This window comes from Delphinapterus leucas, chromosome 2 (assembly GCF_059928025.1).
Source record: "Delphinapterus leucas isolate spDelLeu-1000000601 "Yukka" chromosome 2, BTC_Dleu_Yukka2, whole genome shotgun sequence".
Taxonomy (NCBI): Eukaryota; Metazoa; Chordata; class Mammalia; order Artiodactyla; family Monodontidae; genus Delphinapterus; species Delphinapterus leucas.
The window spans coordinates 100,814,273-100,828,973 of NC_143130.1; the positions used below are offsets into that span (position 1 = coordinate 100,814,273).

General features: G+C 38.6%; 1 protein-coding gene across 2 annotated transcripts in view; it reads left to right on the forward strand.

Annotated features, from left to right (window-relative positions):
• Window positions 1–14,701, forward strand: part of MEIS2 (Meis homeobox 2) — a 202,869-nt gene that overhangs the window by 14,587 nt on the left and 173,581 nt on the right. For both annotated transcript variants that reach the window (XM_089907390.1, XM_022587519.3), the window contains exon 7: window positions 2,101–2,215. In XM_089907390.1, coding sequence (XP_089763516.1) covers window positions 2,101–2,215 — 115 coding nt within the window. The remainder of the gene's footprint in view (window positions 1–2,100; window positions 2,216–14,701) is intronic.

A 14,701-nucleotide genomic window follows, 5' to 3' on the forward strand; every position in this document is an offset into this window, starting at 1 on the left:
AATTAGTGTAATTTTCATGAGGGGTAAGGAGCTTTTATAGCAGCCAGCTTAATAAAAAGCCTGCAGTGCATAAAATTTACATCACTTGCTGTGTGCACTGAAAAGTTTAGCTTAGGTGACTGTGTTGCCTTTTCTAAAAGAAGGTTCTAGCCAGTGTTGTTGCAGGACTAAACTCACACCATGCTATTCTTTGTTTGTTTGTTTCTTCCTTCCTTCCTTCCTTCCTTCCTTTCTTTCTTTCCTTCTTTCTTTCTTTCTTTCTTTTCTTCTAGCTCTTTATCTGATTACCATCGGCAAACAGCTGACGCGAAGAGGTTGCATATCTTGAAGAGTCCCCGTATTCTGTTTGCTTTTAGCTTGAAACTATTGGAGGGGTTTCTAATTTAGATAAAAAGAGACATCACAGGCAGAACTTTGTCTTCATACAGGCAGCAGAGAATCTTGGTTTTCATTTTATTCTGCTCGACTTTGTTCCCTAATCTACTTTTGAAAACGTATCTTTACTTTAGAGATCTATACCTGTGCCATATTCACAGTCACAAAATTTCTGCTTAAGGTTTTCCCTCTGAATCAATGGCTTGCATGATAGCAGTGTCAGCAGCATTATTTGATAGAGGTGTCATTAATCTCTAGAGCTTTGGGTCATTTCACCATCTATCAAAAATGCTAAATATTAATTTACAGTGGTTTGTAGCAGGTCTGTAGAGGCAAACATGTTTTTTGTTGTTCTTCTTCCAAATGAGACTCGCTCCCTATTTTGTCTCACCTTGGTTTCTTGATTTCATTTTGGTGAAGTTTTATGTTCTATTTGTACATTATAGGGTTGAGGTTGAGAAAAATGATAGACTGATTTTTTTCTGGATAAACTATGTATAATGACAACACGGCAAGGTTGTTTTCAGATGGTCAAGATGTTAACATGTTGCCTACAGGCATGTGAGTCTGAGTCCTTAGTCACCAATTCTTGTAAGAAGAAATAGTGTACTTTGAGAGATTGATGGGGCTTTTTAGATTATTTTGCCCCCAAAGTACTGCCCCGCACCCCAGAAGAAATTTGCTCGCTAGTAGCTCTGTGTGCTTGGTTAAAGTCATTGCATACAGGTGACAAGTGTACAGCTCTGTCCTTAAGGCTGGTCTGTTTCATGTGCTGTTCCTACTCTCCATTTCTGCCAGAGGAAATTCCATCTCTTGCCTGCCTTCATGTGGTGCTGATAAAGTCCTTCCTGTACATTAGAATTCCTGTTTTCCTTTAAGCAACAGCAGGGTATTGGGAATGATCAGGAAAGGGGAGGAGGAACAGGAGAAGAATACACTCAGCAAAGTAGCGTGAGCTATAACTCTCGGCTTACCTTACGTGTCCCTTAAAACAAGCAGTTCTTCCAGGAAAAAGCACTGCTCTGTGACTTTAAGCCTTCCATGCAGCTCAAAAGGAAGTCCTTTCCATCTTATTAGATGGGTTACAGTTCATAGTTGTTTCATTTTCTGATTGTTGTTTGTGCAAATTAAAGCAGAAGGTATTGATGCAGTGATTAATATTATTGTCTCTGTCTCTGTATAATAAGTTGACGATAATTTTGAGAGTCAGTAGGGCAGTGTATTTGATGTGAAGGGCTGTCCCATACATTCTACAGTCTGTGAATTTTTTAAGGGAGTCATAGAGTTTTGTAGATGTTAATGTTCTGAAGTATTTGGTATCCAAGAGCACTGGGATCTATTTCTTGGAAGAGTGTGCCCTAATTAAGATAGCAGGCTTTTAGATTTTTAAGGAGGTTTTCTTCTCCTAACTTTAAAAATTCACTTTATTGAGGTATAATTTGTATAATAAAATGCATCTGGTTTATAAGCATCTATTTCAGTTGGTTTTAGCAAATGTGTACACTGATGTAACCATCACTTCATCATGATTTTAGAGCATCTTTTCTTTCTTTTGGTACCTATTGCTGAAAAGACAACATACTGTAACATGGCATCTATATGTGCCTAATTCCCCCAATACTAATATGTACGTATTTTTTGTCTCTCTCTGCACCTTTCCTCTTGATTCCTCATTTATGGCTGAAATGGTAACTGTGGGAAAATTCCTTGGCCTCCTGACATCAGAATCCTGCATCTTGGCGAGACCACGATGATGCAACTTCCACCCACTCAGCAGGCACCCCAGGGCCCTCCAGTGGGGGCCATGCATCCCAGAGTGGAGACAACAGCAGTGAACAAGGTAAAAGGTCAAGCATTCTCCCTGTGCAAAGTGGGCATGACTAAAATAACTTCAGTATTTTATGATATTGGTACATCTGCCTCCCTGTAAACAGGAGAGTGGCAGGTTAGGGAGTGTAATCTAGCTGCTATTTAGGGAGACAGTATTTCCTTTCCTTCACTTACATTACTTAGAAAAAAAAAGGCCAAAGTGAGATGTCTAATCTTTAAGCAGGCATTACAATAACAATCGATTAGTTCTGCCAGTTCTTTTACAAATTTGGTTATCTGCACTTTACTCCTGTGTGTAAGTAAATAGAATGACAGACCTACTTTGCTGCTATGATGCAGTAGTTTGAATTATACTATAAATGGGATATTTTATTCGTAACATCAACTATAAGGGTTTTCTATAATCAGGCAATGTTGCCTCTAAAGCACACATGATGCAAAAATCTGTTCTTTTTAGCTCCAAAGTACTGTGTGAATTTTATATGGAATCGTATTTTGCGAAGGTGGATTTTGAAATTCTTAGATTATTTGTCCCCATTTCCATTCAGCTGACGTGGTGACTTTTGTCAACAAATCCTAAAAATTAGAATAATCAGAAGGCAAGGGGAACGTCAACTACAGGTGACAAGGAAGCCTAGAGTAATTTAGAATAAATTTTACCATTTAAGACTCACCTATCACACAGAGAGCAATTATATATTGGTAGGGATGACTCTTCTGTGGCTAAAATAATAATTTAAAAGAAGATGCATTATTGAACGTGGGCCAGGAAAGTGTATAGATTTTACTTTTTAATATTTTACATTAGATGGTGTCTGATCTCCTAGGTCTATTTCATCTCTATTATGACTGTGTTTATGGCCACAATATTTAAGCATTAGACAGTCTTCCAAGTGGAGGACAGTTTTAACAGCTTGAGCTGTAGTCATATATGCCATTTAGAAAAGGGTGGTTGATGTAGGGCGAGTGTCTTTACTCCTCCAAGTTCCTGGCCATGGATTTTGGATTCCTAGTATTCTAGAAGAGTCTAGAAAAGTGTCCCTTCTAGGATGCCATTAACTTATGAATGGGTCCAACTTAGAATCTAGGTTTAACAAGTTGCAACTAACACAAAAATGAATACTATCAGATGGTAAATTGTGGAAGAACTTGTGAACTGTACCTGTTTAGGCTTTCTATACCGTTTTTATTAGACCACTTAGACAGTATGTAAGAAAACTAAACTATAAGGCATTCTGAAGATGAAATGTATATACATTCAGTAGATCTGCAACGCAGTGGCTTCACTGTGTTTCCATGTCGTGGAGAAGGACTTCTTGGTGTGGTTAAATCTGAAAAGCTTTCTAAGACTCCGCCCTTCCCCTCCACCCCAAATTACAGTGCCACAAAGGAGGGAACGTATTTATTAATAAAAGCAAATTACCCTAAACATGGTACGAGAGAGGGGGAAAGGAGAAGCAGACTTAATGGTCTAATGAGACTATCTTCCAAAGGCTGTTGTGTGTGAGGCTCGCTTTGACCTTTCACTTTGCTCAGGAGCCTGGCGCTTCATTTTTCACATTCTTGCAATTACGTTAACGCTTCAAGCATTTCTGACTCAAAGTCAGCTAGCAACACCAGGCATAACTCGACACTGTGAGTTTTTCTCCTCTCTGTAGATTCATTAACAGGTCACCAAGGTCCCAACTGAAATTTAAAACTGACTGGTTCAGTTGGCTTGGTTGAGTTATGGCCAGCAAGGTAGCAGGACAGGACCAGAGAGAAGGGAAGGCAGAGAAGGACGACCCTGAGGTTTGGAGCACAGGACAGCTGCGGCCACGGCCAGGGCATAGAGTTTTATCATTTTGGTTAGTTTTGCTGGCTTATTATTTTTGCTTTTGTTTTTGGTCGGGAAAGAGAAAAACTCTGAGACCAATACGTTGGGTAAAAACCATAACACACAAACCTCTGTGTTGTGGGTAGCTGCACCCACTGATGCCATGTTGAAGGATTTGATCTCTGTAGGATTTTGTTCCTTTAATCATATCTCCGTGGGATTAAAGAATGGACATGGTAGCTTATGTATTTTGAGTACGAGGAAGTCAGTCATTTTACTGTATTAAAGTGTGAGGGACAAAAAAAAGTTATGATTCCTAGAAAATGGAGACTCTCTTGGCATGGAGAATTTCCTACCTGGCTGACCACATCAGTGACTCCAAAACACATGTTGAAGGGTATTCAATATATGTTTTCAAGGTATTTTGTCCCACCAAATTGTCCAGAGTAGCTTTCTGTGGGAAAGATTAATTATCTGCTTCAGGGCAAAGTCAACAGAGATATTGACTGAAATCACATATGCTTATCCTAGGTTAAATCTTAGGGTCGATGTATAATGGAAAACCTACGAAGGAAATTTATGTTCTTCGTATTAAATATATTAAAGTGTTTCATTGGAAATCAAGCATTTTAGTTTAGAAAAGAGTTTTCTTGCTTATTCAGAATTTATTAGCACAACAGGCATATGGAAAACTGTAAAATGATTCAGTTTCAAAACAAATTATGATAAACAGAAAAAATAGGGATGAATTGTACTAAAGACAATGTTTTCATACACATTTTAAATTAAACTTTAATAGCCATATGCTGTAAAACAATATATGCATTTATGTTGCTTTATAATTTGGGGAATATTTCTACTAAAATGAGTCATACACATCTTTACTTTGGAACTTAAAAATATCTCATTATTTTATGACTTGATAGGGAAAGAGCTACAGTTACACAGGTGAAAGGTCATCTTTTCCTTCTCCGTGTTTGTGCAGCAAACCAAAAGGAGGGGGAAAAATCAAATTTTAAAAATATTCTAAGAAACAAACTTGATAAAATGTGAAACCTGACCTTACTATCTTTTCCACACAGCCCATGCCTAGCAGTAAACTACATAAATAGGAACCAGACTAATTCACTCTGATTTCTTTGGCTAAAAGCAGCTAAAGGAAGGGAGTTTATCTTGTTAGTCACATGAAAATGAAGAAAAAAGTCTGGTTTTTCAGGGATAAAATTAGGGTGCAGACTGGGACTCTGGGGAAGTAACTGGCCCTCTTTGTGTCTGGCTTCCCATCAGTAAAATTGGGCTTGATAATAAGGCTTGGGGTCCCTAATTCTGTACCTGATGAGTCAAAAGCTGCTTTGTATTTCATTGTGGGTTTTGCCAGAGTAAAGACTAGGAAGCAGCCCCCTTGTTCACAGAGCACTTCGAGAGCCTTAGATGAAAGGCACAATATATGTACAAAGTATTATTATTATTGATGGGTTTGTGTAACTCCCATTAACGCTGATGGGAGTTACGCATGTGAATTGGCAAGAGAATAGACCTCTCAGTGTTTAGAGCACATGAAATTTACATTTTTTCCAGTGCTGTAATTGAGATGTTGACAAATTGGAGGATATTGATGAGCCTTTGTTTTAAGTATTTCGTGCCAAGTTTGTTTTATTTTTTCCGGGTTTGAACAATGGTGTGGGTTCAGCAGCAGTGAATAAAAAGGGTGGAGTAAAGATAACTTTGTATTTCAATATTTTGATGTGCCAGTATGAAATAAATTGTCTTAGGCAAATGGAATATGCTGTTTTAATCATTAGCTAGGCATGAAAGAAAAATTGATGTTGACATCTTTGCTGTAAAATTGTTGTAATGGGGCCTTCCTTACAATTCATTTTTGTAAAATTCATTTTGTACATTTTGCAGCAATTGAACAATCCCTGCACTGTGAATAGGCAGGATTCCCAGAAATACCGAGACAGTTGGCCCAGTAACTGCTGAGCTCACACTGCACACCACACGCACGTTAACCATACTGTTGCCAGACCCAGTTTAACCTAAATCCATTAGCATTCGAGCATCTATACGTCTCTCATCTTTCAGGACACAGGGCTGTACAAGCCAGCATAGTTCTCCTCAACTCTGCCACCTACCAAACTTCTCTGTTGATGTCTCTTTCTATCATCCAGGCAATGAGACTAGAATTCCATAGCTAGATATTTATTTATTACACAGCTCTTCAGAAATCATGGTGTTGAAATCTAAAAATACCCACTGTAGATTTAGTGTGTTTATAGGTAAGCAAGAGTCTAAGATAGGATTACACTGTTGAGTTATTATATAATGCATGAAATAGTATCTTCTCCACCAAAATATTCCAGTTCTATATTTAAAGGAGGAGGGGGGAAAAAACCTCAAACCCACTTACATGGGTCCTGAATATGTTCTACTGGGATTTCTTATTCAGTCTAGGAAAACTTTGTCAATGGAATGTTTTCATAGTGGCGGCAATCTCTTTAAAATAACCCTAAATACAATATGACAGATGCCATCTGGCATAATCTTTTGCTAGTTGCTTTTAACTTTTATTTTTCCTAGAACTAAGTTCATCCAAAACTGGTCACTTACTGCTATGATAAATATGGTGACATTTCTTTTCCTTCCTGTCCTCCTAATTGTATCAGAAGATTCACTGAGAATGTAACTGAGAATCGAACATTGCCACAGAAGAAGCTGTTGTATTATAGAATATTTATGTTGCATTTTCATTCTCTTTTGGCTCCCCAAATAAAGTCAAAAAGAATACTATCCTTTAATCATCAGGAAACATGCAGATAATTTCTGTTGATTTTCTTAGGACTTTTTAGAATACCAACCGTTAGAAATAAAATTAAACTCTTCTAATAAATAAATGCTCTAGGAGCATGTAATGGTGCCCGTAAATACTTAAAGCTTTCTATAATTGCTGTTAATTTTGAGTAATTTCTTCCTATATGTATCAATTTACTTGAAAAACCCGGAGTTGGGATTTCTAGATTTTTTTTTTAACTTAGTCATGTAAAGGGATGTCTCCTGATGCCAGTTAGAGTTTAATTTAGAGTAGTAATTAAACTTGAATACTGCCTCATAAACAAAAGATAAACAATAAACCAGCCACGTTCCCTGCTGTTTCATAGCTTTCTTTCCCAGATGTTTTAGCCTGATAATTTTTACACAGTGAACTACCGAACATGGAGTTGTGGACAGAGATTGAGAAAGAGTTTTCTTTTTTGTTTTTTTTTGGTTTGGTAATCTTTTTTTTCCCTCCAAAAGTCAAAATGCAGAGGATTTTCCACTATTTAGATTTTTTAAGATTCTGATAAATACTTAATGCAGATGTGCTTTAAAGATAACTCTAGTTCGTTTCCTTAGGTGTGTTCTCTTTTTTTCCTTTAAAATGAATCTTGTCATGAATGTCTTTTACACTTAGTAATGTAAGGAAGAACATATTTTTGCTTCAGTAAAATCTTGATAGCAAGTCAGAGAAAGGAAAGGTTGACAATGGAAAAAATTTTTCCCCCTTTTCCTCCACTTTTCATCCCTATTCATCCCCCCCCCCCCCCGCCATCCCATGACCAGTGTCACTTTGTGTCTGTACTCTTCCTTGGGCTACAAGGGTTCTCTGTCCAGTTCTGGACCAGTCCACTGTCAGCCATGATCTTTCTAATTGTCAGGTACTAGTCGGCGTTCAATGCAGAAGCCATGTTATTTTCACTGGGTGGGGTAATTACTGAAAGCTGAGAATAGCTGCACTAAAGACAGAGGGGTACTTTCATGATCCCATTAGCATAAGAGTGGGTAAATTATTCATGCCAAGTGAGGATTCTATGGGGAAAAGTATAGTTAATGCACATAGTTTTTAAATGTATCCCTTTCTGCTCTGAGACTAAATTCTTGTTGGAATCTGTTCTCAGACATTTACGGGAAAGCTCTGGTGGCGTGTTAGATGCAGTTCATCTCTTTCTGTTTGCAGCACTCTCAATAGAGACCATCTGGCAAAGATCCAAAAGGTGATTAAACAAAATGATCAGCTCTTGTTGCTGTGTTACATGTCCAATACTCCGGATTAAAAAACATGACCCACGACAGTCAAGCTAACGTCATGCCGTTTCCCCTTCCCCCTCCCCTTTCCGTGTAAGAATTCAGATGGTCCACAAATGTGTGTGCCATCTTTGTGTCCTTATGGCCCATAATCATGAACAGGTTGTGCAAATGGCTCTTTCTGTAGCACTGTCTGTTCCAGCAGCATAGAAGCATTTCATATTAATTGGGTCAGTCTAATATTCATATTGACATGGGGAAAAATTACTAAAATTTATTCTTATAACAGACAATGAATATGTGTGCTTTCTGCCATGAGGGAAGTGAAATCTGACAACTGGCTTGTGCAACTGATTCATTTTTCTTGAAACTGGAGAAAATCAGAGCATGAGAAACTGTCATTCTCTGAAAACGGTGCACAACCCTTTGTAACTAAACAAGATGGATTGGGTGGGGGGCTTTCTGGGAGCTTGTGGAAATGAGCTCTGGTTTTAACGCCATAATCAGGGATGAATTTACAGTGCCATTCAGAGGCATCCTCCCTCCCCATAAACAAGCTGATAATCACAGGGAAGCTGACTTCCAATTAGCTTTTCCTTCCCTTACACGGATCAGGGTGTTTATATGTCCTCCTTAAGCTTTAACATGTCACTCCTGAGTTGGTACATCTCATGTCACATTCAAAAGTTTGGAAATAAAATGTTTTATTATGAGGAAATCCTGCTGATAAGCAAGGTAATTTTCAACCAATCATTTCACGATTGAGTTAAGGTAAAAATGCCAAGATCTGTGACTAGCGGACAGATGTATCTTATCTTTGGGGGTTTGCACCAAATGCCAAGTAGAAATATAAATTGAACAAACCCCAGGCATTGTGAGGAAGTGATTGAAGAAATATTGAGATGAAATCTTGGAATGAACTCTGTATGTATTTTTATAACAATGCAGTGAATTGCTTACATGTCACGTTTGCATAAACCTGAACTCTGATTTTATTAAGGGGCAGTTTCATGTAGGTTAGTTAAGGCATTCAGAACATGAGACCATTACTAGGTTAATCAGAGATTATGCCTGACCGTTTAATATTGTGGAAATTGTGGATATTATAGGATGAATTTGAGTGCACATGTCCAGAAAAGATAAAGAATAAAGCAGAAAGAAAAAAATTCTTTAGAACCACTTTAAAACATCCTCAGACCTGTCAGCTCCCCTTTCTAAGGGAGGGTAAGGCAGTGGGTTAGAAATACAGCCGGGCACAGTACTCAGGGAGGGGAAGTGAGGATCCCCTGGAGTCAGTGCAGTGTGGCAGATGAAAGGGACTTGCATAGCCTTGGGGGTCTTAAGGCTATTATAGGGCAACTCATGCTCTGTTATCATGCTGATTTTTCAATTGATTTTTGGCTGAACAGTACTTGTTGAAGCCCTCCAGAGCATCAAACACAGCCTTATGGTGCTATACATTGTAATACACGTGTTCTATTTTTTCCCTTCATTGTCTTGTCTTTACTTCGGAAGAATAGTCTATAATGACGCCATGTTATTTTTCTCCCTTTTCTCTGTCTTTCTTATTTCTAACCCTCAGAAAGTTCCTTGAAATTCTTATTGTTTTAAATTTAGGAACGGGGGTGGTGGGGTAGTGGGAGAATAACTTTTTCTTCATCTTCCTATTTGACATTTGCTTTTAATTTGGCCTTTAAAAATATTTTGATGTCACAGCAGACAATAATATAAACCATTTTTATCTACCAAATTTATCCCTCAGTAGTCGTGAGCTATTCACTCCCTTTCTAACGATCAGCAAGAAAACAACTATGGGATTTCACTGAAATCTAATTTCTCGTAAAAATGAAAGTAAACCATTTTAATATCCCTTCTATACAGCAATAAGGTCCCTTGGCTTGCTGGAAAGCCAGGTCTTGAAAAGGGAAATAATGGAGCGAGATCTAAAGGAAGTGTGTCCCTCTCCTTCTGTCTAGGGAATTCTTACTGAGGAAAATCTAATTCTAGTGTCATCTCCTCCAGGAAGCCTTCCTGATTTGCCCGTGGCATAAGCCAGTGTTCTCTTCTCTGCACCCCAGTGGCACCTTCTGCCTCTATTTTAGCATCTTTCACATTTTGTGTTGTAATTATTTGGTTCCTGGTCTGTCACCCTGCTTTTTCAAGGCAGAAATGATTACTTACTCAGCTGTCTAGCAGTAGTAGGTCCACTTCTGAATCAATAAGCAAAATCCACAGATTTCAGTTTTTTTAAGGTGGAAACAATTCGATCAAAACTTTGTGCTCATCAGCTCTATTTTTTAACATATTGATACATTTGAAAAAAATCCTATTACATCCTTAAGAGATAATAAAAATTATTTTCTTTTACTAAAATGTTATTGTATGCAACGCTGCCCTAAATAAGGCAATGGCTGTCAGCTTAAACTTAGAATTATTTTGGTTACAGGTAGGGTCTTAAATTTTAGATTCTTATTTTAAATAGTATTTTTAAGACAATAGTTAAAATGGGATTTGTCTTATTTGTTCTTTAATGTTGTCTTAAATTATATACATATGGTCAGAATTTGGACATGGGATTTCTTTTCATAATGTTATCTATACAAAAGTAAGTGTATGGATATGTCTTGTAGCGTAATGTAATGTAATGTAACAAGGGAAATTGCTTAATGCGGCAAATAGTTTCCCATGATGAACTCAGGGTCCACTTTGCTTGTACTTCTTGTTTAGGATGAGACTGACCTTGGGGGAAGCCATGGGTCTTCACATACAGGTAAAGAGTCTGGAAGTAATTCTTGAATTTTTAGGCTGCACATGCTTTTGTTGATTTCCTACATATGCCTTCCAGTTTTTTCATAGTTTGCTTTTGAGCAGGTTTAATTTACTTTTAGTGATGTAAGCAAGCCCTGTATCGAGCCCTTTTTCATCCGCTTGAGGTTCTGTCTAGAATCTCGGACTGTGAGTCAAGAGGCCTGTGTGCCTTAGGGTCAGGGTTGCACTGAAAAGGGCACAGACTTAGGAGGCAGAGAGACATGGGTTCAAATCCCAGTTTTACTCAACGTCTGCTAGATTCAGTTTCTCCATCTGCAAAGTGGGGAAAAACTACTTACCCTCAAGGTTGTCCTGGAGATTATATTACATTACGTGAGACCTCATGGGTTAAACACATAACATTGCCTGGAACCAGTAACTGTTAGTTCCTTTATTCCCCTGTCCTCCTGTCCTATACCGACTCTAATTAGCTCTGTGGCCTTGGATGAGTCTCTTAATCTCTTCAGACTTTTGCTCAGTTATGAAATAGGACTGAATTAGATGATGCGCCAGGAATCTAATGCTTACATTCATGGGTCTTACTTTTTCTTTGTGCATTTTTTATCTTTTAACATAGAAGAAGGCCGCAAGTATTTTGGTTTTTGCTTTTTTGTTTTAAATCAGAGGTGTAGCATGAGCATTTTTGTTTCCTTCATTTTACAGGGTAGTTATAATATGTAGTGAGATAATGTTCTTCATTTCTTGCTTTTGTTTACAAGGGAAGACTATTCTTCCTGGTTTGGTAAGAGAATAACTAGGCCTTAGAGTTGATTTTCTGAGGACGGCAGACTGTCACAATTCAGGTGTAGGACACTGAAGGTTGGGCATTAATATCAGAAGTGTGAGGTGTATTTTGTAAATACAGAGCAACTTCTCCATTATCCATTATCTAATCAATTAGAATCTCTCTCTGTTGGAATTTCTATATGTCACAAGTAGAATAATAAAGGATAATCATTACAGAGGCTGAGACCCTATTCTGAAATGAATTCCAGAAGTCTAAATAATTTTCAGGAGAATTATACAGTTAAGAATATTTTACTGTACTCTATTTTTAGACCAATAATTCATACCAGGTGAAGCTGTTCCCCTTTTGTCAGTAGAAGTTTTGCTTAATCAAAACGCTCATTCCTTAACCCTCACCCCCAGCTAGAGATGTCACTGTGGCCTCAAAACCAAGCATTCGGTTTTTTTTTTAAGTTTGGAGATTTACAAAAGTAGGCTAGGAGTGTAAAATTTCATATTTCTTCTTCCAGCTAACATTTGTAACAAATGCCACCCGCTGAAATAAAACCTCCAAAATCTCTATGTACTAAATGTGAATGATGTAGAAAAGTTGATAAATCATGGATTATTGAAAGCTTGTGGAATCTACCTTGTGGGTGTCCTTTTATGACACGTTGTCACACACCAGGGCTGATATGTACATATACCTGTCTGGAGGCGGAAGGCTCTCGATCTCTCAAGACCTCTTCTAAGTGTATGCTGCTTAAAATCAATACACAAAGATATTCATTGAACAAGGCACTCTGGGAATAAAACTGTGAAAATTACAAGGGTCCCTGCTTTCAGTAACTTACCGTCTCCCGTGAGGTGGGGGGCAAGTATGCAAGTAAGTCTTAAGCAAGGCAGATATTCAGTTCTGGGGCATGGATGGAGGAAGGCCTGTTGACACAGAGGGCGTGGGGTATACGGAGGGAGGAGCTTTGGAGGCACACGGCTCTGAACACTCAGCCTTGCCCTGCCACTTACAAGCAGCAATCTTTCTGAATGTTAGTTTCTTCACCTGTGAAATGGGAACAATAACTATCTCATAGGGTAACTGCTAGGATTAAATAAACACTAGTTTTTAAAAAGTCTAGCTCGGCGATTAATGTGGACCCCTCCCACCCCAGTGTTCTCTTCTTTTAACATTTATTGACCATGTAATTGAGGGGAATCACTATCCTAGATGCTAGAGATACACGGCTCATAAGATGTGGTGCCTCTCCTCTTTATACTCTTTAGTAAGTAACTCAGAAGTGTAAACGGATAAATGCACAGGCTTCTAACATCGCATATAACTTACTGGTTGTAAGGTATTTCAGACGAGGGAGTGATTAATTCTGTCTGAAATCTCTGTGGAAGGCTCCACAAAACTGGAGAGGCTTTAAAAGACTTTGATGGCCTTCAGTGGGTGTTTCCAGGCCAACAAGGTAGGGAGTGGACGGGAAACAGATGGAGGAGCCGGTGCAGAGGCCCCGAAGTGTGAAGCAACATGGCATGTTCAGGGCAACAACCAGATTGATGCTGCTGTTTGTGAGAGAGGCTGCATGGGGAAGAGGGTGGCTGGAGAGGCAAGTAGGGGCTGTAAGTGAAGATCCTTGTTTACCAGGCTAAGAAGCTTATACTTAATCCTGTAGATCACTGTTTACCAAACTTTTCTGGAGATAAGGAGCTCCTAAGGGGCTTGTGCATACAGATTCCCAGGCAGACCACAGCCACACAGAATCAGGATCTCCATGGGAGGTCCTGGGCATCTGAATTTTTAATCCATGCCCCAGGGATATGGGTTTACCATTAAAGAAATTTAAGCAAAAGGAGTTTATGATGAGATTTATATTTTTTTAAAAAGCTCTTCGAGAATGTGGAGAGTACATTTGAGGAAAACAAGACTAATTATAGAATAAGGGTTAGTAGTCCAGAGGGCAGATGAGGGCTGAATTAAGACAGTGGCAGTAGAGATGGAGGTTAGAGGACTGATAGATTACATGTAGGAAGAAGGGAAGGGGACAGAGTCCAGAATAATATGCCAGCCTCTCCCTTGGTATAGGTACCATAGTCTAGATAGTTTTCTTTTTCCCTGCCATGAGTTTTGAAGTATGGACATCTATCAATCAATGGAGAAGATAAGGAATTATATTCCACTTACACATGCAAGGTTGTTCAAGTAGAAATGAATGATGCATGTTGGATGAGTAATGATTTTTTTCCTGGTCGTGAGGTACGGTAACTTAGGGGCAGTGCAGCACAGTGGTTAAGGAGGTAGCCTTTGGCATCGCCCTGCTTGCCTTTATTATTTTTTTTTTTCCTGCTTGCCTTTAAATCCTCAGATCTGTCACTCATCATGGGCAATCCTCCACTTTATATCTGTAAAACAGGAGTAATAAATATCTAATCTAATAGATATGGGGAAGTAAGGATTGAATGATGTGATGTATCTAAAATGACAGTAATTTTATGCTTGGTTCATAGTAAATAAAATATTATAAATATTTTTTATTTAAAAGTTGCTTTTAAAAGATTTGACAGCTGACCCTGTACAACTGACATCATGATGAGGAACCTAAAAATGCAATCCTGCATTCATCCCTGGGAAAGTGAAGTTACGGGCTCTACAGCTGGTGGAGCATCTACATGCCCTGAGCCCAGCCCTAAGCCCTGCCACTAGCCCCAGGCTCATCAAGTGGAAAGTAATTCCTTCCCTCTGAAGTCCTATTGCACATTTTTCTGATTCTCTCCTCTGACAATCAGGTTCCCCATGTGCTATAGTAATTGGTTACATGACTTATTTATTATCCTGTTTGACTGTAAGATTCTTGAGGACACTTTCCATGTCTTAAGCATCTTCCCTGTTTGACCCCGCATTGTACTATGATAACGTAGGAGGCCTTCAATAATAATTATTATTTTTTTCGAAAGGAGGATTGGGTCCATATTGTGAAGGACATTGAATAGCAGGCTGGGGAGTTTGTGCTTGATTTGGTAGGTAATGGGGACCTATTGAAGATTTTTGAATGGGGGTAGTGACATAATCGCCTTCCTTCTGAA